The 20,620-nt window shown below is 33.6% G+C and overlaps 2 protein-coding genes and 1 non-coding gene across 4 annotated transcripts; 2 read left to right on the plus strand and 1 right to left on the minus strand.

Moving 5' to 3' along the window:
• Nucleotides 1–13,299: 13,299 nt before the first annotated feature.
• On the plus strand, nt 13,300–16,734 carry LOC122602646 (coronatine-insensitive protein 1). The gene is made up of 3 exons (XM_043775244.1): nt 13,300–13,905; nt 14,804–15,275; nt 15,733–16,734. Exons 1-3 carry the CDS (start codon nt 13,418–13,420, stop codon nt 16,525–16,527), a joined length of 1,755 nt encoding a protein of 584 aa, XP_043631179.1. The 5' UTR covers nt 13,300–13,417; the 3' UTR covers nt 16,528–16,734.
• Nucleotides 16,735–18,028: 1,294 nt separating this feature from the next.
• Nucleotides 18,029–19,521, minus strand: LOC122602647 (transcription factor DIVARICATA-like). 2 transcript variants are annotated; one of them, XM_043775245.1, is made up of 3 exons: nt 19,342–19,521; nt 18,683–19,093; nt 18,029–18,595 (listed from the first exon to the last, which is right to left on the minus strand). In XM_043775245.1, exons 2-3 carry the CDS (start codon nt 19,066–19,068, stop codon nt 18,274–18,276), a joined length of 708 nt encoding a protein of 235 aa, XP_043631180.1. In that variant the 5' UTR covers nt 19,069–19,093; nt 19,342–19,521; the 3' UTR covers nt 18,029–18,273. The 2 variants fall into 2 exon arrangements, with proteins under 2 accessions (XP_043631180.1, XP_043631181.1); XM_043775246.1 differs by having other exon boundaries at nt 18,683–19,033; nt 19,342–19,515.
• A 1,021-nt stretch (nt 19,522–20,542) lies between these two features.
• Nucleotides 20,543–20,615, plus strand: TRNAR-CCU. Its single transcript has one exon. It is a non-coding gene; the product is annotated as a tRNA-Arg (tRNA).
• Nucleotides 20,616–20,620: the final 5 nt, after the last annotated feature.

Below are 20,620 nucleotides of genomic sequence, written 5' to 3' on the forward strand. Positions count from 1 at the left end.
CAATAATTAAGATTTGAAAGTTCATAATATAGTCTTATAAGAGACCCTAAATTTCAACTTCTAGATTTATTAGAAAAAACATATAATGAATAACTTATTAAAAAGTGTCAAGTAATAAGTTTTTCAATTTGATAGGATCAACAACATAAGCAAATGTTATTTAAATGAAATAAAATATTTCAGTTGGTTAATAATTATTTAAGAAAATCGTATTTTTGTATATATAAAAGTAAAATTATATTTTCTGTATATTACGCGAGACAATATAAATACGCGAAATAAACACAATAAGTTTTAAGAATAACATAATTATTAATTATAGATAAAACATGTTAAAATACAATTGTATTGTTATGTAAAGTTTTATTTGCATCAAAAATGGCTTTTTCAATTTTTTTTTCTTGTAATATTTTATCAATATATAAAAGGTAATTGTTCTTGCATTGAAATTTAAATATGCGTACGAAATTAAACTAAGTTAATAAAAAATTTAAGGCATGTAATGAAAATGTTGAGTCAAGGATTCGCTGAGAGACTCAGCGAGCTTGTTTATCAGCGAGCTCTCAGCGAGTGACTCATTCAGCGAGCGTATGCATCTGCAAGCACGATCTATCTTCAAGTCTAAAGGATATGTTCGATGACTCACCGTCCAGTATTTGTAAGTCAAATATGAGCGGAAAATTGAAGATAAGAAGGATGGTCCCAAGGACACGTGTTGCAAGATCAAGATGAAGCCATGTGACCTTGTACTATTTCTGTGCAATGGAGTTTCTCTTTCATACCGTTTTTGGAAACAAACAAGATGAAGGAAAGAGACCTCTGCAGATCTGAATGATCCACCAATAGATAGTTGACAACGTTCATGTGTCAACATCTACTAGGGTTGTCATGTGATTCCTTATCTGCCTATAAAAGGAATCACTTGACCTAGCCACCATCTTGTTGGTGTGTTCCACATTCTTTACTTTATTCTCTCTGCATATTTGTTAAGTTTTTGTGTGTTCAAAAACTCAACAAATCTTTTCTTTTTGTTTACTATTGTTGTAAAACAACAATCCATGATTTCACCGTTTAGATTGTAATACATACAACTAAACTGATTCTTTACTTCTCGTCTCAATTCTTGTTATTTCATCTTTACATTTTTGTTTAGTTAATCAAACACAAGTAGTGCATTCGTGGACTGTTAGAAAAATTCAAACTCATTATGTGTTTATAATTATATACCATGTATTCAATCTCTCTATGTAACTAAGAGATGATAGTTTCATAAGTGACATTTTTAGTTTTTTGTCACATTAGATTTTTAAATAGGTGCCATATTTTCCATTTAAATTGTTATATCTATGTTGCCATGTACAATCTTTATCATCAATTTTGATCATAATCATTAATCATAATCCTAATCATTAATATTTAATTTTCCATTTTATATATAAGTACAAAGATTATATATATTATACTACTTTTTTTTAATTAATTCAATGATAATTATCTTTTATCAAATAAGATTGTTTATTATATAATGTTTATTTTTTGAAAAGTATTTATTATATTATATTTAATAATTATATATCATGAGAAAGACTTTTATGATTTAAATATTTATGTTTCATTAGTCTTGCTTTTATACTTAGCGTATATAATATATTCATAAATTATAATTTTATTTTTTTTATCAGTCGTAATCTGATAGTTCTTTATATTACCATAACTATGAATAATAATGTAACTATCAATTATTGTTTTTATATTTTTGTTCTCAATTATCCCGCACAACATACGAGTTTAATCTAGTATCTAGTATATATAGTGAATGACATGCTTTTTCTTTTATTAATAAATTAATAGTTATCTATATTAGTTAAATAATAGTCGGATAATCTAAAAGACCTTTAATGTATATAATATAATTGTAAATGATTTGATAACTTAATAATACGGTTACAATATAAACTCATACATGCATTAGTATATATATTAGTTCATTATGTTTACACATTACACTGATCGATCTAGGGCTTCCTAGGTACATACATACTTTATTAAATATACAAAATTTAATTATTTCAAATACAAGGACTAATATTGTGTTTTCTTAATATTAGTGATTAAATATTAATGGTGGAAACTGTAAATTAGTGATGGAAAACAAAAAAGTGTAAATTATCCAAAGTAGATGGACTAATGTTATGTTTACTTAATATTAAATTTGGTAATGGTACTATTATTTAGATCTAATGGTTGTAATTAAAAGTTTGAACTCATCTAACGGTCCTTGTTTCTCCATAAAAGAATTTAGGACCTTGTTATATATATATTGGTAGACAAGGTGCTAAATTCATCCCTAAACAAACAAGAACCATTGGATGAATTCCATCTTTGATTTAGAACCATTAGATCAAATTTAATTATTTCATCTTTCTTAAATGACAATATTAATACTTATACTTTTTATGATTATACAAAAAATACCTCTTTAAATTTAAATTACACTTTTTGGTTTCCCATCATAAAGTTACACTTTTTACCCATCAATTTTAATCAAGAAATCAAAAATAGTATCTAATATATATATAGCCCTTTTAATTTAATTTACACTTTTTGGTTTTTCATCACAAATTTATACTTTTTACCCAATAATTTAAATCAAGAAATCAAAAATAATAGCTACAATATATATATATATATATAATAGAATAATAGTTAATATTATATATTCAATATATATCCTAACTAGATTAATACTCGCGTGATACGCTAGAAACATATATAATTAATGACATGCCGTTCAAAAAATAATAATTTAGTGACATGTTAAGTTTTTATAATATCATAAGTTGACAAATATTTAACCAGGTAAGAATTAAACCACTAAAAAACACATGAAGCTACATTAGTCGTCGATTAGATTCCATTTAACAGTGACCACACAGTTCGCTTTTAGGCATTAAGTTTGCTTTTGTAAAAAACCTTAGTCATTATTTCTCATATAAATTTGTGCGTTATTTAACCACAGTTTTGAAAAAAGGATACATCATCTATCAGAAGTCTCGCTAAGTAAGGTTTACATTTCTTTGGATTTATTTCACTCATCCGGATATGTCTGCATTTTCATTGCACTTTTGTTTTAACGTTTTGCTCGAATAATTTAGTCATACACTAAAATTGCTAGGCAATTTAATTATCAATCGATATATCGCATGTTGTGTTAATCTAACTTAAAATTATGCATAATATCATTGCATCCTCATTATGTGAGACACATTCGATTACTAGCTCCCTTAAGATGTTATTAGAGAATAGTTGGGAGTGAAAATAAGACAAGATTCTAGAATGATCATTAGCTTAATGGTGACAATCTTGCAACTCGGTTTAGAAGGTTGTATGCCTAGGCACCATCTAAAGAATGTGTCATGTGTAATATTTTTTATGATATAACATGAAAATCCGAATGACATCGAGATATTTGTGATGACATGAATAAGTAATAACTTTTGCGTTGAATCAGTAAGACTTAATGAACAACACAATAAATTTTTGTAAAATTATCAAGGTCAGGAAAACAAATATTAATAAAATGAAATTGAATTTTTATTAATTCGTTAATTATTACTTAAGAAAATTGTATTTTTGATATATACATATATATAAAACTATATTTTCTCGCGTATTACGTGGGACAATAATTTAGTAATTTATATACAGACTCTCAGTTATTTTTATTTATTTCACATATAACCCCCCCCCCCCCCTAGCCAGGGTTAACGACATGACATTTCACCTAACGACTCCTCATATTTAAAACGGCACTAACGGGAATACATACAACATTAAACAGCTTAAATGATAAATATTTATCAACACTTTCAATCACTCTAAATGAGAACACATACTCTTAACTACTCACATAAATGACAAACCTTACTATACTTAATCAACTCAAATATTAATCCACATAAATATATATCGCCACTTAAAGACAAGTCAACTATGACTAACGGTCAAAGTTAACGAAAATAGAATAAATGAGTACGGGATTTTACAACCTTAGTCATTGTTTCTCATATATATTTGTGTGCTATTTAACCATAATTTTGAAAAATAGATACATCATCTATTAGAGGTCTCGCTAAGTAAGATTTTTGTTTCTTTGGATGTCTTCTATTCATCCGGATATGTCTGCATTGTCATTGCACTTCTGTTTTAACGTTTAGCTTGAATAATTTAGTTATACTCTAAAATTTCTAAGCAATTTATTTATCAATCTATATATCGCATGTTGTGTTAATATAACTTGAAATTATGCATAATATCGTTGAAATTATGTTGATTACTATTATAAAAGAATTTAAAGAAAAATATAACGTTTTTATATACAACTATATTATCAATAAATATACATTTACCCAAAAAAATAACATTTTTCCAACCTCTTTTTATTTTTTATTTTCTCCTATTCTAAACTCAATACTAATGTGTTGCCTATAATGGATTCTAACTCGGCAATTCAAAGTATTTAGGATATATTATTTTTCTTTATTTCGATTGATAAAGATCACAATTTTATTTTTTTGTATGGAAGGGGTAAGGGAGGAGGGGGAGGGGGGTCGAACTCGGAAAATGAAATGTAATGGATTGACTGAAAGACAATCGTTAGGTAAAAATGTTGGTGGTTTAGGTTTTGGTGGTATGAAGGCTCAAAATTTAGCATTGATATGTACAAATAGATATGACATGTGTTTCAAAACTTGGATGTCGTGAGGTTTAAAATCATCCATGTGATTCATGGTTCTGAGTTTGCGTTCCTATCTAAAACAAATGGTAATAATATATGGGCAAATATATGTTCCTCATTCTCTGAGGCACACTCGATTGCTAGCCCCTTAAGATGTTATTAAAGATCAGTTGGTAGTGAAAATAAGACAAGATTCTGGAATGATCATTGGCTTAATGGTGACAATATTGCAACTCGGTTTAGAAGGTTGTATGCCTTAACATCATCTAAAGAATGTGTCATGTGTGATATCTTCTATGATATGACATGAAAATTTAAATGACATCGAGATATTTGTAATGACATGGATAAACAATAACTTTTGACATTGAATAATTTATTAAATTAGTAAAACTTAATGAACAACATAATAAATTTTTGTGAAATTATCAAGGTAAAAATACAAATGTTAATAAAGTGAAATTGATTTTTTTAATTCGTTAATTATTATTTAACAAAATTATATTTTTGAGATATATATATAATTAAGTATAAAAATATATTTACTCGCGTTTTACGCGGAACAATAATATAGTTTTATTAACAATTCAGAATATGTACATTAAGATCAAAGAAACTTGGACAGGCCCAAGTGTCATACAGACTCCAAAATATACCAAGACATACCAACTTATCAAACCATACTCAAGCTAATCAATACCAAAGCATACAAAACAAGAGATGAGTCTCACAAAACACAAACTCAAAGTATACTAGAAGAAGACTAAGTAGCTTCATCTTTCACAACTCACTATTCTAATTCGCACGCATACTTCAAGTTTGTGAGAACAGACATGCTCCATCCATTAATCAGTCACAAGACAGTAATTCTCCCATTTCATCTTCCATTGAGCACTTATAATTCTCACATTTTTGGTCTTCCTTACTCTAATGGATAATAATTGATTTCTGACACTATCCTTGATGATATTACAAACAGCCTCCACATTCCTTTCCTTATTTTGAAAAATTCTATAATGTCTTTCCTGCCACATAAAATGTATAGCAGCAACAAAGATAAGTTTATTCACAACACCTCCAATGTTATTCTGACCTTTTATACTTTTAATATCGTGTACAATATCTTGTAACTCAGTATAATCCTACAGCTTCCATCTCAGATTCCTTAACCTATTCCAAATCTCCTCAGTGAACTTGCAGTTGAAGAACAAGTGCTTATGACTCTCATTACCATATTAATGGTAAGTAAATATATGTGGGATTGTGTAGGGGATTATTACTATACTCAATAACAAAAATAGAAGAATTTTTAGGGAAGTTAAGGACATGACGGTAGACAAACGATTTATTATTTGTGGGTTATGAAAGAAATTAACAAAATTCAATATAGATCAATTGGGTTGCATTTATTATTATAGAAAGATAAAAAGTATGTGGTAGACTGGTAGGGGTTCAAGTCCCGTTTCATGCTTAATTTTTTAATTAGTAGAAACTAAGGCGACATGCATATGTGGCAACGAGATTTTTCTTTCGATCGGTGTTTCTATGTCAAATTGACCACAACACAAACTATATATAAAGAATAAGAGAAAATCTAGCAATTCGATGTAAACAGAACAACATAATAGTACGCCGAGATGCTGATGTACACATATCTTATTCGTTTTTAAAGAACAAAACTTTCCTGGATTCTAAAAACATGAAAGATATAGTTAACTATGTGTTTATTGTAGAACTTTTTCTAGAATAAAGTAAAATTCGAAACTATTCAAGGATATGTTGTCATGAGATTTAATCGAGAGGATAAACTATTAAAAGATGTTGTTAGGACATATCTAATGGTGTAGAATGAAAGACTTATTTTGAAGAAAAAGTTTTTAACAAAAAATTACATTATTGGATAAAAGGACTTATCTGATCAATAGGTAATTTTGTAATTTAATATGATTTATTTTCCAATTCATCTTATAAAATTTCATTGAATAGATTCCAATTCATTTTCCAATTCATTTTATAAAATTTCATCAAACTACAATTCCTTTAATAGATTCCAATTCATTAAAAAACATTCTGTGAACTAAACGCCCCCTAAAAGTTACAAAGAACCACCACGAATGATCGCCACCACAACCGTTAATTTCACCACCAATCTCCTCCGTCACCACCACCACCAATCGCCGCCGCCACCACCCCTAATCTTCTCCGCCATCTCTAGCATCACATCGCTACATCATTGGGTATCTTTCTAGTAGAATGAATTTTGAACTTTCGAAATCTATTTTCATATTGTATGGTTGTATGTTCGTTGTTACTAAACTATTATTGTGAAATGACTTTAAAATGCCCACATAATCCAATTTTCTTCTAACGTTCATGATATTTTATGATAATGTCTTCGAATGAAAAATTATTATTATTATTATTATTATTATTGTTATATTATCATTATTATTAATTATTAATATTTAAGTAATAGTGGTTGGTGAAGGTTGACATCATGAGCGTCGGAATTCATTGAATTATAAAATTAGTTGGCAGTATAGTATACTGTAGGGGTGTTGATGAGTTAGGTTATTTAAGTTTCAGGTTATTCAGATTTTGAAGAATTTTAAGTAAGGGTTACTCTGGGTATGGTTTGGATTACCCAAATAAAATGTGATTGAATTTAAGTGCAATTTAAAATGTTTTGTTAGTTAGACAACATTGTAATAATATAATTTCATTTTTAAAAACTTGAATAATTGTGATATTTATATACATTAACAAATTCTTTATATGTTAGAGATCTTGAGTCGAGACATGAGAAAGTAAAAGTAACTCCCAATGCCGTCTTTTACGGGTTTTGGGTCCCAATACCGTCTTCGACGGTGTATGGGGGAGGTTGATATGTAGACAGCCTTACCCCTACCAAAGGTAGAGAGACTGCTTCCAGGTTCTACCATAGGTAGAAAAGGACCTCCAGCCTTGCTGGGCATGAGGATCGAACCCATGACCTCTGTTTCCAGAGACATGAGCTCCAACCACTGATCCAACCCATGAGAAAGACATTTAAAGTATTTTCAGAAATAAAGTCCTCTAAGGCTGGACGGTGCACTAGGCAAGAAGTAGGCATCGAATAGGCACGGGGCACACACCGTCCCGCCTATCCGGCACCAGTGGGGTGGGGAGCAAAATAGAGATCACGCTGCCGATTCCACTGCCCACTTTTATTACCGTTTTTTTACTGTTTAAAATTATCCCCTGGTAGTTTTTTATTATTAGTAATAAACTTCCTTTCGATATATATTATATACTGTGTATATATATATGCTTGTTACAAAATGGTAATTTGAAGAAGAAGCATAAAGTCAAAGCTTAAATGACTCAATTATTGTTTTAGCCCCTAGAGTTTTACATTATTTTTAGACTGGGTTTACATTAGTTTTACATTATTTCCCCTATGCGGTACTAGGGGAAACAAGAGGGACAGGTAGTCAGCGGAAAAGGGGTAGAGAATCTTGGTGGATCAGTGAAGAGGTCCAGACTAAGGTTGCGACAAAACTTAGTTGCTTTAAAGAACTTATCAAGAGCAAGCAAAACGGGACAAATGAGGACTGGTCCTTGGCTAAGCAGAGATACTATGAAGCCAAGAAAGAGGCAAAGAAGATTGTAGCTATAGCAAAAGAAAGAGCGTACGAAGAACTATATAAGAAACTAGACTCCAAGGAAGGCAAAAACGATATATTCAGAATTGCTAAAGCAAGGGAGAGAAAACGTAAGGATTTAGGAGACGTCATCTATATTAAGGATGAAAGCGGACGGAGCATTGTGAAGGTGGAAGACATTAGGATAAGATGGGAAGAGTACTTCGCCAACCTGTTTAATAGGAGAGAGTCGGGGCGAAGTGAAGGAGGAATCGATCACGGTACTCACTCAGACATATGCTTCGACGACGACGATACTCCGAGGATCAGCCAAGAGGAAGTAAGGCTCGCCCTAAAGAAGATGGGGAGAAACAAAGCAACAGGTCCAGACCAAATTCCTATCGAGGCATGGAGATGCTTGGGAGATGTGGGGATAAGCTTGCTGACAAGCCTTTTCAACAAGATTTGGACAAGTGCAAAAATGCCAGAAGAATGGAGACTTAGCGAGGTCATACCTATCTATAAGAACAAGGGGGACGTGCAGAGTTGTAGCAACTATAGGGGCATTAAACTCCTATGTCATACCATGAAGCTATGGGAGAGAGTGATAGAGATGAGGCTTAAAAGGGTTACAAAGGTGGCAGAGAACCAATTCGGTTTTATGCCAGGTAGGTCGACAATGGAGGCTATTCACATCACCAGAAGCCTTTTGGAGAAGTATAGGGAAAGACCAAAAGCGCTACACTGTGCCTTCCTAGATTTGGAAAAGGCATACGATAGTGTACCACGACAGCTGATTTGGAGGACGCTACAAGCAAAAGGGGTTACCGGGAGATACATTAGGGTTATTAGGGATATGTACGATAGGGCGAGGACCGGTGTTCGAACCCTTGTGGGGAACACGGAACTTTTCTCGGTAGATATGGGCTTACACCAGGGTTCGGCGCTTAGCCCATACCTTTTTACGTTGATCTTAGACGAACTGTCCAGGGGCCTACAGGAGGAACTACCGTGGTGTATGATTTTTGCCGATGACATTGCGCTGATAGCGACATCGACGAGGAACTAAACCAGAGGCTAGAGAAATGAAGAGAAGCCCTTGAAGACCATGGTTTGTGCGTGAGCCGAGAGAAGACAAAATACCTTAGGTGTGACTTCGATAACCAGGAGATAAGACAAATTGGGGATGAGGCTATTAGCATTGGGATCAGTGATACACAAATCAGGGCGGGGGATAGGAGAAGACGTGACACATCGAATCCAAGCCGGATGGATGAAGTGGAGAGCAGCTACTGGAGTCATGTGCGACAAGAGGATCCCACTAAAGCTGAAAGGGAAGTTTTATAGAGTGGCTATTAGACCGGCTATGCTATACGGGTCAGAATGTTGGGCGATGACGAAAGCCCAAGCGGCTTGAGTAGAGGTGGCCGAGATGAGGATGTTAAGGTGGACTTGCGGGAAGACCTTAGCAGACAGGATCCCGACGGGAGTTTTTAGAGCACAACTTGAAGTAGGGACCATCATTAACAAGCTAAGAGAAGAGCGCTTGAGATGGTTTGGCCATGTTAAGAGAAGGGATGAAACTGCACCACTAAAGAGAGCGGAGTCTACTCACGTGGACGGCATACGAAGAAGGGGACGACCAAAGATGAGGTGGAAGGATTGATTAGCGAAGGATCTAATAGAACTTGGTCTGTCAGAGGACATGACGTCGGATAGGACGGCATGGAGAACTAGGATTAGAGTAGAATATTAGGTTAGGGTAGGACTTTTGGGCGACCTAGATAGTCTTCTTTTCCCATATTGCCTTGCCAAAGGAGGTTTGTGAGGGTTTGGCCTAGAGAAGTGGCTTAGCTACGCTACAGAGGACTTTGACGTGACAGGAAGAGTGGTAGGTAGATGGAGGTGGAAGTACGGAATTCCGAATGCGTTAGAGGAGCTTCCAGGTAGAGGTAGTGGAATGCGAGGGTAAGGCATATGGGTTTTAGATTAAGTAGACCTTTTATTTAGACTTTGGTTCTCTGTGACCTTTCGTAGGGGTTTTTGGCCTTGAGTCTCGAGAGGCCTAAACCGAGGGGGGAGGTTACTCTTGTGTTTGTTTCCCCCAAAATGGCTGTCGGAGGACATGACCAATGAGAGTTTATCTAGAGGACTAGGGGTTTAGGACTAGTTTAATGGTTTGGAAGAGCAGGTGAGAGGATTAGGATTAGGATAGCTAGGCAGCCTAAGGTCCTTTTTTTCCATAGGTCGTTTAGAAGTAGTTACTGCTTTGGCTCAATCAGGATCTTTTCAGGTTTTGTCATCTCTTATTTATATGTATGTGTGTCTTGGTTGTTTCCCACTACTTGTTCAAGTTACGTAGCAGTTTGCTACTTTTATGTTGTTTAATATGCACAATATGGTTGCTTTCGTATTGGTATTTGTATTGTCAAACATGTTTCTAAGATATCGGTAGGACGCATGATTGATAAACGTTCGACCCGCATAGTAGCCGGACCCAGTGGACAAGTATTTCTGTTTTTCAGATTCTCAGCAGACAGGTATGATTTTCTAAACATTTCTCATTTTCCGTCTTGCACTCCTTTGTGGCCAGAGGTCCCTATGGAAGCAGTCTCTCTACCTTTGTGTAGAGGTAAGACTGTCTACAGCTTACCTCCCCCATACCCCACGCAGGGATTGGGTCATGTTGTTGTTGTTGTTGTTGTTATAAAGTAATCATACAGCTCAACTTTCGTTTTAACCCCTGGAGTTTTAGGCTTATCATGTATTTGGGCTATAAAGTATTTATAAAGTGTTATTAAAAGATACAAATTTTTAGAAATTATATAGGTTAACCGTATTTATAAATTTTTTAATATTAAATATATTATTTTATCATTTATTTTGAATAAAAGTTAAAACAAAAAAATAAATAAACATGGTGGGGAAGAATAGAACGACATTCCTTGCAAGTGGGGAATAATAGACGCCTAAGTGGTGACCGGGAAAGAATAGGAAGACATACCATCCACCCTAATGAAACAGGTTTACATTTTGCAGAGGGGACAGAGTTTTACCCCAATTAAATGTTGTACCTTCGGACAATTTAGTTGGAGGTTTCTCCACCTACTAGGTATTGAGAGTGAGGGGGCTCAATAGCGCGGACCCGGCTAAGACAAAGTAAGTTAGATCCTCTGTTGCGAGCAAATGATCCACACCTTCCAAAAAAAAAAACAAATTCTTTATATCCAAACACTTTTGATTATGCATTTTTCGAATTCTTTCACTTATAGATGATTGTATTATCAAAATAAAAGTCATAAACAAAACAAATACATTACAAACTATATAAAAATAATAAAAACCATTGATATTAAATAAACAAATTTTGACAATATGTAACTTTTCTTATATTCATACTTTTATCATTTGATAGAGTTGTGTATTTTTAAACATTCATTATTATTTAACTACGCACGCTTCTAAATTTATTTATAAATTAAAAGCTAATATTTAAATAATATATATTTTAAACAAATTTGACGTGTTTATATTACTTCGTAGTATATATAAAACAAATAACTTTATTATTTGGGTTATTCGAGTTGACCTAAATTATAAAAATTTTACCCGTAAACCAAACCGATTAAGCTTTGGGTTATTTGGGTTAACTCAAATGACAACCCGTAAACCGAATAACCCAACCCATTTCACCCATACGCATTCAGGTAAGATTGAGTTATTTGGGTTTGGTTATTTTCAACACCTTTACAGTATGGCACACCAAAATTTGTGATAGAATATGTGATAGGAAGAATTTTACATATTTTTCTAAAGTTGCATCACAACTTCGACTTGGGTATAGTCAAGTTCAAGTCTAAGGGGCACAAAGTTTACTTCTTTTAATCGTCTTGCATTTGAGGGGATTAGTTGGGGGTATTCTCATCATCGGGTATTTGAAGTAGACATTTATACTTCGAAATAACTCTCTAGCGCGGATCCGATTAAAATAATGTTTTGTATTTTAAAAATATTTTAGCTGACTCAGCAGCTTGCCTGCATGCTTGAATTTATTTTTTTTTGACTTTTTGATTAGCGGTTTTGCAGCCTTTTTAACATCTTAATGTTTCACATTTTACCTATTAAATTTTAATTTTTTTTTTATCATTGAAGTTTTATCTTTGAGGGTAATTTTTTTTTCTTTAATAGGATTTATAATACCTTAGTTTTTTTACCATTCAAAGTTTTCAGGTTTTTATTTTTTATCTTCTAAAAAGTTTGTAATTATATATTTAGCCGTAAATTTTATTAAAAATTACCAAAATCTTGTGTTTAGGATTTATTGTGTATTGTTTAATTAGATGTTTTTTTTTACTCTGATGGTAACGGTTGACATGTTTATATTTATAATCTGTATTCAAGTTGATATATGAATGACCCGACATAACAATAGTTTCTACGAGTATATTTTAAAAATATTTTGTAAGGAATCATGCTACTATATTATAAAATAAATTTAATTTATATATTTATTGGCTGTAGAGCCCCCCGCCCCTTTTAAATAACTTTCCATATTTATCGGTCCCGATACAAACTCTTCCAACTGTCACCGTCAGATTGCCTTCCTTTCCAATCTCAGCCGTATATTTCCTTTTCTCTCTCTAGCCCCCCATTCGTGGATCTCATCACTTCTCAGTTCTCTCTCTTGTTTTCATCTTTTCTTTCTAAATTTCACTCTTTGTTTTCAACTATTTTTCTTATAAATATATAAAATTTAAAAAAAAAAGCTTCTTAATTTCATCTGGGTTTTTTGTTCCTTCACTAAGTTTTCATATGGGTTTTTTCTTTTCTTATCATATAAATAAAAAAAATCTTATCCTAAAAAAAAAAAGTTTATAGATTTCAACTGGGTTTTCCTTTTATATCCCCAAGCTCAAAATCTTCTTAAAAAGTTTATAAATTTGAACTGTGTTTTGTTTTTTCTTGTTAATCTGAGCTGGGTTTTTGTTTTCACATCATAAAGCATCAAACTTTACAATAAATTTTATAAATTTCTAAACTTTTTTTATATTCAAGAATGGATGATCGGAGCTACATAGCAAACCAAAGAATCCACGGCATGTCCGACGTGGTATTCGAGTGTGTATTAGCATACATACACGACTCACGTGACCGGCAGTCAATATCTTTGGTCTGCCGGCGATTATACGAACTTGAATCACTTACACGTAAGCACGTGACAATAGCTTTATGTTACACAGCTACACCTAAACAACTTTACCGGAGATTCCCTTATTTGGAATCTATAAAACTGAAAGGAAAGCCACGCGCCGCCATGTATAACTTGATACCGGAAGACTGGGGTGGGTTTGCAACGCCGTGGGTGGAGGAGCTTGGGAAGTCATTTAGTTGTTTAAAAGCGATTCACTTTAGAAGAATGATTGTTAAAGATGAAGATCTTGAATTATTGGCGCGTGAGCGTGGTCAACTTCTTCAGATTCTTAAACTTGATAAGTGTTCTGGCTTCTCAACTGATGGCCTTTTGCATATTTGTCGATCTTCCAGGTATATATATATATATATATATATGGGTATACAATATACATGTTTTGGATAAAGTTTGTTAATTGTTACATGTTAAACTTAATCAAAGAATTATGTTTGATTGAAAAAGATTCAATCTTTATACAATTTTTATATGAATCTTATAGTTTTCAATTTTGACTTTTTATTGGGAAATTGTTAGTTTCTTTATTTAGTCTTTACAGGTTTTTCTTGTTCAGGTTTTTAGTGGGTATATGTTTTCCTTTTGAGCTCTTGTAAAGTTGTAACATATGCAAATTTGTTATGAATTTGAAAAGTTTGTTCCATGTGATAGGTTCTTGTTAAACTTTATTAACCTGTTACCTCTGCTAAACTTCATACAGTATATCATATATATTATTGAATCTTATATTATTGATGCATATGGACTATGAATGTTTTTGATCTTAATGATTATGAAGTTTTTCTTGAAATGCACTCAAAGCTGAGGGCTGAATATAATAATAAAACAATAAAACCTGGCATCTTTCTCCATAGTTTTCGTGGGGTTGTGATAGATTAAATTATTTTGTTGCTCTGTTTGTAATACTTTTTCACACACATCCAAAATAGTTTCATAATTATATACTGTCATGTTCAAAGCTTTTATAATTACTAATTACTGCATTTTGTATGGGGTAATAAAGTGTTCGCTTTACAGTGAAATGCTTGTAGTACATTTAACTTTATAGGTTTGATAAATGTTGCTTTCCAAATTCACTTGATATTGATTTTCATACATATTTTATGGTATTATTTAAATTTCTTGAAAGTTGAAGAATTCATATTAGTTATGATGTCAACTATTCGAATGTTTGACTTCCAATGTCCATTGGGCTATTTGATTTCAATGTTTGACCGGTAGAGTATACTATTGCAGGAACCTAAAAATCTTGTTTTTAGAAGAGAGCCAAGTGATAGAGAAGGATGGAGACTGGCTACATGAGCTTGCTATGAACAATACTGTACTCGAAGCGTTAAACTTCTACATGACAGATCTTTCACAAGTTAATTTCAAAGATCTCGAGCTAATTGCTGTAAAATGCAAATCTTTACTATCAGTTAAGATAGGTGATTGTGAAATCTTGGACCTTGTTGATTTTTTCCGCTCTGCTGTTTCCCTTGAAGAATTTAGTGGTGGTTGCTTTAATCATCAATCTGAACAGTATGCTTCTTTGGCATACCCCAAGAAGTTGTGCCGTTTAGGTCTTAATTACATGAGCACAAATGAAATGCCCATTGTGTTTCCTTTCGCATCGCGCCTGAAAAAATTGGATCTCCTTTATGCACTCCTTGACACAGAGGATCATTGTCTCTTGCTCCAACGATGTCCTAATTTGGAAGTTCTTGAGGTACACTCACTGTTCCTGTTTTCTTTTTTGACCTTTTAAGGGGTGTTTGGAATTTTTAAACTGGCTATCTCGTTATTGCGACTTGTTCTGTTTGCATTCGATTTTAATGTTAGCAAGAACAGGTTCTGCTTTGAGTGACATGTGAAAACAGTCTGTTTTGGATAATCAGTTGCAACAAAACCGATTATCATATGGCAAAATAATGTTACGTAGTTACCTCTTATTTTACCTTAAGCTTAGTCTTTTACTCATATTTTACAAGTCTGTCTTCTTTAGTCATTTACCACCTTCCCCGTACCCCTCCTTTGATGCGATTGAGTATTGCTGTTGTCATTTTTGTTCATCTTATCTATTAATTTCTTGATATCACTATGTGCCAAGCAAGCTAACAGTTAATGATCATTACAAGCTTGTACATTTCAAATGAACTACTGTATAATCTAATATTGATGAACAGACAAGAAATGTGATCGGAGACCGGGGAATGGAAGTTCTAGCGCGTTGTTGCAAGAAAATAAAAAGACTTAGAATTGAACGAGGAGCTGATGAACAAGAGATGGAAGATGAAGAAGGTGTTGTTTCTCAAAGAGGATTGACTGCTATAGCAGAAGGCTGTCTTGATTTGGAGTACATTGCTGTGTATGTATCTGATATCACAAATGCAGCTCTAGAATCAGTGGGAATGAACTTGAAAAATCTCTGTGATTTCCGTATGGTTTTACTGGATAAAGAAGAGGTTATTACAGACTTGCCACTTGATAATGGAATCCGATCTTTACTGAGTGGTTGCCATAAACTTAGAAGATTTGCACTCTATCTTAGACCAGGAGGGCTAACTGATGTGGGTTTGACTTATATTGGTCAACACAGCCAGAATATAAGATGGATGCTGCTGGGATACCTTGGGGAGTCTGACACTGGGCTTCTAGGGTTCTCTAGAGGTTGCCCAAGCCTACAAAAACTTGAAGTAAGAGGGTGTTGTTTCAGTGAAAATGCACTCGCTATGGCGGTTCTACAGATGAGGTCTCTAAGGTACTTATGGGTACAAGGGTTTAGAGGGTCTAAAAGTGGTTTTGATCTTTTGGCAATGGCACGCCCGTTTTGGAATATTGAAATAATTTCCCCAAGAAAGGGTAATGGTGAAGGTAGAGAGACAGACCATCCTGCACATATACTTGCATACTACTCTCTTGCTGGACCAAGAACCGATTACCCCCCTTCTGTTATCCCTCTCGACCACATTGCTCAATAAGGTGTACATATATGTATTAAAAAGGTCAACTTTTTTCTTGGAAACATACAAACAGGCTGAGATAAGTTCCATGTTTCTTTTGTTCTTTTGTTTGTTGTATCATGTAGTTCTATTGTTATTGTTAATAATGTTTGGTATTGGTTTCTTTTGTAAGTTTTGGAATTACTGGCATTAAATAATTTTGTTATATTGACAGTTGTACGATTATTGAGTTATTGTCACATAAACTCCATTTATAAATAGTGAGTTCTCGAAGGAATCAAAGTTTGTTCTGCAACTTAAGTTCTTGTTGAATTTCATGGTACTAGAACAAATTCAAAGAATCATGAACCATCTGGATGCTTGAGTGAAGACTTCAATTACCCTAGCAAAACAGGTTTCATTTCGTTTGAATAGATCAAATTCCCAGATTTTGCCATATTCTTACTAGATCTTGATTCTTGCCTAAAGATTCTGCTTTTAGTCTAAGCAATTTACTTCAGATTCTTTCTTTCCCTCAACCTCATTAGTATGCATACAAAGTTATAAACAACAGAACACAATATATATTGAGGCCGAAAATGCTGTTCCTTTGATATTTGTATGCATGTTTTACTAGGATTATATGAGTTCATTAGGACATCTATACTGTAGTCATAATTAGAGATTATTTTTTGGGTAAAAGGCTTTAAGCCTGGTTAATATGATTCGAGATGATGATGTCTCTTCATAAACAGGGTTTGATAGAAGTATGGTCCCATTAAATACAATCTTATGTCATCCATTTAGAAATCCAAATCTTATATGCATCTCCTATGCAGGGTTCCATTTGTTCCAACTTTAATCTCTTTGAGAAGTAAACAATATTTTAATTTGGAGATATATTACTATTATCGTGTAGCAGTCTCTCTACCCTTGAGTAGCCTATCAACCCTTGAGTATCTACATCCCACCTTCACCACACTCCACTCAGTGCGGCATTGGGTATACTTTTGGTTGTATATATAACTGCTTACTGCTTACTGCTTACAAGTTATTTTATTCATGGGAATGTATGATTTGAGAAATAATTATATGGGAGCCATATCCACATATACTTAAAAATAGAACCAAATGGTGGAACTAAGTGCTCTATAATGCAACTTGCATTTGAAAAAATTATTTCATGAAGTGAGAGCCTTTGTCATTCTCCAAAAGAGATTCTCCATTTCTTAGTTATTAATTAAACAAAAAATTCCAAAATACAATAACCAGATAAGAAGAAACTTTTGTCGTCTGTTTATTGACTCATTATGCGTGTGCTGCACTTTCGCATGGTTTTTATATTCTAAAACTTGCTATGAACGAGTCATGAGCTGATATGCATCTGCAGTTATATACCAAGCATGGTGGTGATCTGATCTGGAAATTTGGTATGAGTGTACTATAACTCAGCCACTCAGCCGATGACATGGCAGTCGACCCACATAAAGGGCCCTGGCTCATTTTTTCTATGCATCGCATGCAGTGAACAACAAAAGGGTAATTTTGATGAGTAAAACTTAGCCAATGAGGTTTCACTTATCATTCTACATTTTTCATTATGATCTTGATCAATGATCACAGATAACACTAAAAACCTATGCTTGGAATCCGTTGTCTGGCTCAGAATTAAAACCTGGTGCAACAAACCATTCAGATTTATCGATCGAGACTTTGAGTACATAATAACATCGAGTACAAATGATTAAGATGCTGAATTCAACTACTAGCTCAAATCTTGGCCGCTTAACCCTGTATCTGATACCTTGTTGGTTGTAAATAGAGACCAGAATTGTATACTCGTATATTGATTCCACTGTTTGGTGTGTTGAGTAATGGTGAAGATTTGTCAGTGTGATCACCTGAGAAATTGGGGGCTTGTGGCAGGTGGATGGTAGTGATATCATGAATGCTAGGCCGCCTCTTTTCTTTCCCTTCTGAATGTTGCCTTGCATAGTACTTTTGAGCATGGCTTGCTACTTGTGTCGGTGTTTTTGTCACCACAAAGTTGCGAGAAATATTTCGCCAGTCTCCTTTTCCATGAACCTGAAGACCCATCAAAAATCGCCTGTAATGCATATATACACAAGTTATTATGCATTATTGTTCTGAACTTGACTCTAGAACCAGAAAGGTAATATACATAGAAGTTCACCTGTGCTCTTCTTCAGTCCAGGGTATACCTTTTCGCCTCTCGTGGTCTAAGGATCTTGACCTGAAAAACCTATTCCCAAAAGAATTGAATCCATGATCATGAACCATATCTGATTTATAGGTCAAGTAGCCCGGGTCTTCAACCAAACCAGCCTCTATATTATTAATATCAGCTTTCAATTCTTCATATTGTGCTCTCACTTCAACCTCAGATTTCCCTGGAACAAAAGCAGCCACATTTGACCACCTATCTGGCGTTTCTGTATCGAATATAGCCAGAGCACTTTCAAACCATTTGTTCTGTTCTTCTGTCCATTTTGATCCCTTGTTCTCTTTCATCATATAATTTGAGCTGAAAACATGCAAATATGGAGATGATGTTTCCATAGCTATCGTGTAAATGGAGAAAAAACTATCCAAATAAACAAGAAAAAGTTCAGAATCAAATTATAGGGAATCAGATCATCAGAATAGCATATTTCTAGATTTTTTTGAACATATTCCGTAATCTTGAAATTGACCCATCTATTCAAGAATCATGAGCTTAATACAAATACTTACTTAATAGTATCAAATCATATCATTCAAATATTATGGAGTTTTAAATAATCAAATACCCAGTAACAAAATGGATAACCGACCCATTAGCAGACAGTATACCTTCTTGTAGTAGAATCAACACTGGGATTGATGTGAATCTTGATTATGGGTGAACTGAAATGTGAATTGTGATTGGCTGCAAAGTTGTCAATGGCAGAGTGAATGTGTGATTAGCTTCTATTTATATACAAAGTGTTGGTTAATAGCGTGATTACTGTGATAGCACTTCGAGGGCTTTACTTTACAAAACCTTTAATGATTGCTTTAAAAAGTTAGCAAGATTTGGCAAGACAATGAACCATTTGGCTTTTCATTTCCTGTATTATTATGGCCCTTACAAAGCCCTTTTAGAAGAGAAAGAGAATTCTAAAACTTCTTTTTGTGAACATAGTGGCATATATCTTTCATTTTTGTAATAACATTATACTTTTTCCCATTCACTCATGTTTCTAAACAAACATTATAAGCTTAAGTGAAATAACAAGTACCTTATCAGGGTGTTTAACTTATCACTCCTGTTATTAAGTGTTTGTTTAGCTATATTTAGTAAATGATATGCAACGTAAAGTAAGATTCTTACGCCGATTTTAGCTTTTTTCAGTAGGAAACGAATCAAATTGGAATACAAGGGTGGTCCATGTTGTCGTATTCAAAAATTAACATTTCTATAAACGTATAAAACAAGGGATATTTAGCATGGCGACAACTAAATGACGAAACCCACTTCTTTGGAAGGTCGAAAGGCCAAGCAGAGACAACGATTGGACTTTAAAGCGTTTGTAATAGTATATGTAAGTGGGAACGAAAATTCGAAGAAGGGGCCAAAGCTGTTGAGCCCATGAGCAATTATTTGATGCAAATTAGTGAAAATAAAGTCACAAAAGGAAAAAGGAAAGGGTCAAGTGGAAAGAAGAACGGGTACTACTAATAAAAGTTGCATTTACATTTCTTTTTGTCACAATGAATTATACGTACATGAGATTCATATCGGCTACAAAAAGTGGCAGTCACATTTCAGTACGTATTAGCATAAAAATCATATAAAGTACGTGTGATTAGTTCGTCACTTATTCCAGTTGTGACGGAGGTCTATTCCCTCATTGAATTATTAAAGTTGTGCAAAAATGATTATGCAGTTCATCCACAGATATTTGTTCTACAGGAATAAACTGCGGAAGTTTTAACTATTACTGCTAAGTAGCCGTTAATTTCTGTTATATATCATATTTATAAAAATGACTATATAAATTAGTAACAAGTAGCGCCTGTAGCTCAGTGGATAGAGCGTCTGTTTCCTAAGCAGAAAGTCGTAGGTTCGACCCCTACCTGGCGCGGGTTA

This window comes from Erigeron canadensis, chromosome 6 (assembly GCF_010389155.1).
Source record: "Erigeron canadensis isolate Cc75 chromosome 6, C_canadensis_v1, whole genome shotgun sequence".
Lineage (NCBI taxonomy): Eukaryota > Viridiplantae > Streptophyta > Magnoliopsida > Asterales > Asteraceae > Erigeron > Erigeron canadensis.

Bases quoted from the DNA above. Each gene is read 5' to 3' on its own strand.
- LOC122602646 (XM_043775244.1), top strand. From the start codon at position 13,418: ATGGATGATCGGAGCTACATAGCAAACCAAAGAATCCACGGCATGTCC. The intron at 13,906-14,803 runs GTATATATATAT...ATACTATTGCAG, and splicing joins CATATTTGTCGATCTTCCAG to GAACCTAAAAATCTTGTTTT. The intron at 15,276-15,732 runs GTACACTCACTG...ATTGATGAACAG, and splicing joins CTAATTTGGAAGTTCTTGAG to ACAAGAAATGTGATCGGAGA.
- LOC122602647 (XM_043775245.1), bottom strand. From the start codon at position 19,068: ATGGAAACATCATCTCCATATTTGCATGTTTTCAGCTCAAATTATATG. The intron at 18,596-18,682 runs GTGAACTTCTAT...TATGCATTACAG, and splicing joins TGGACTGAAGAAGAGCACAG to GCGATTTTTGATGGGTCTTC.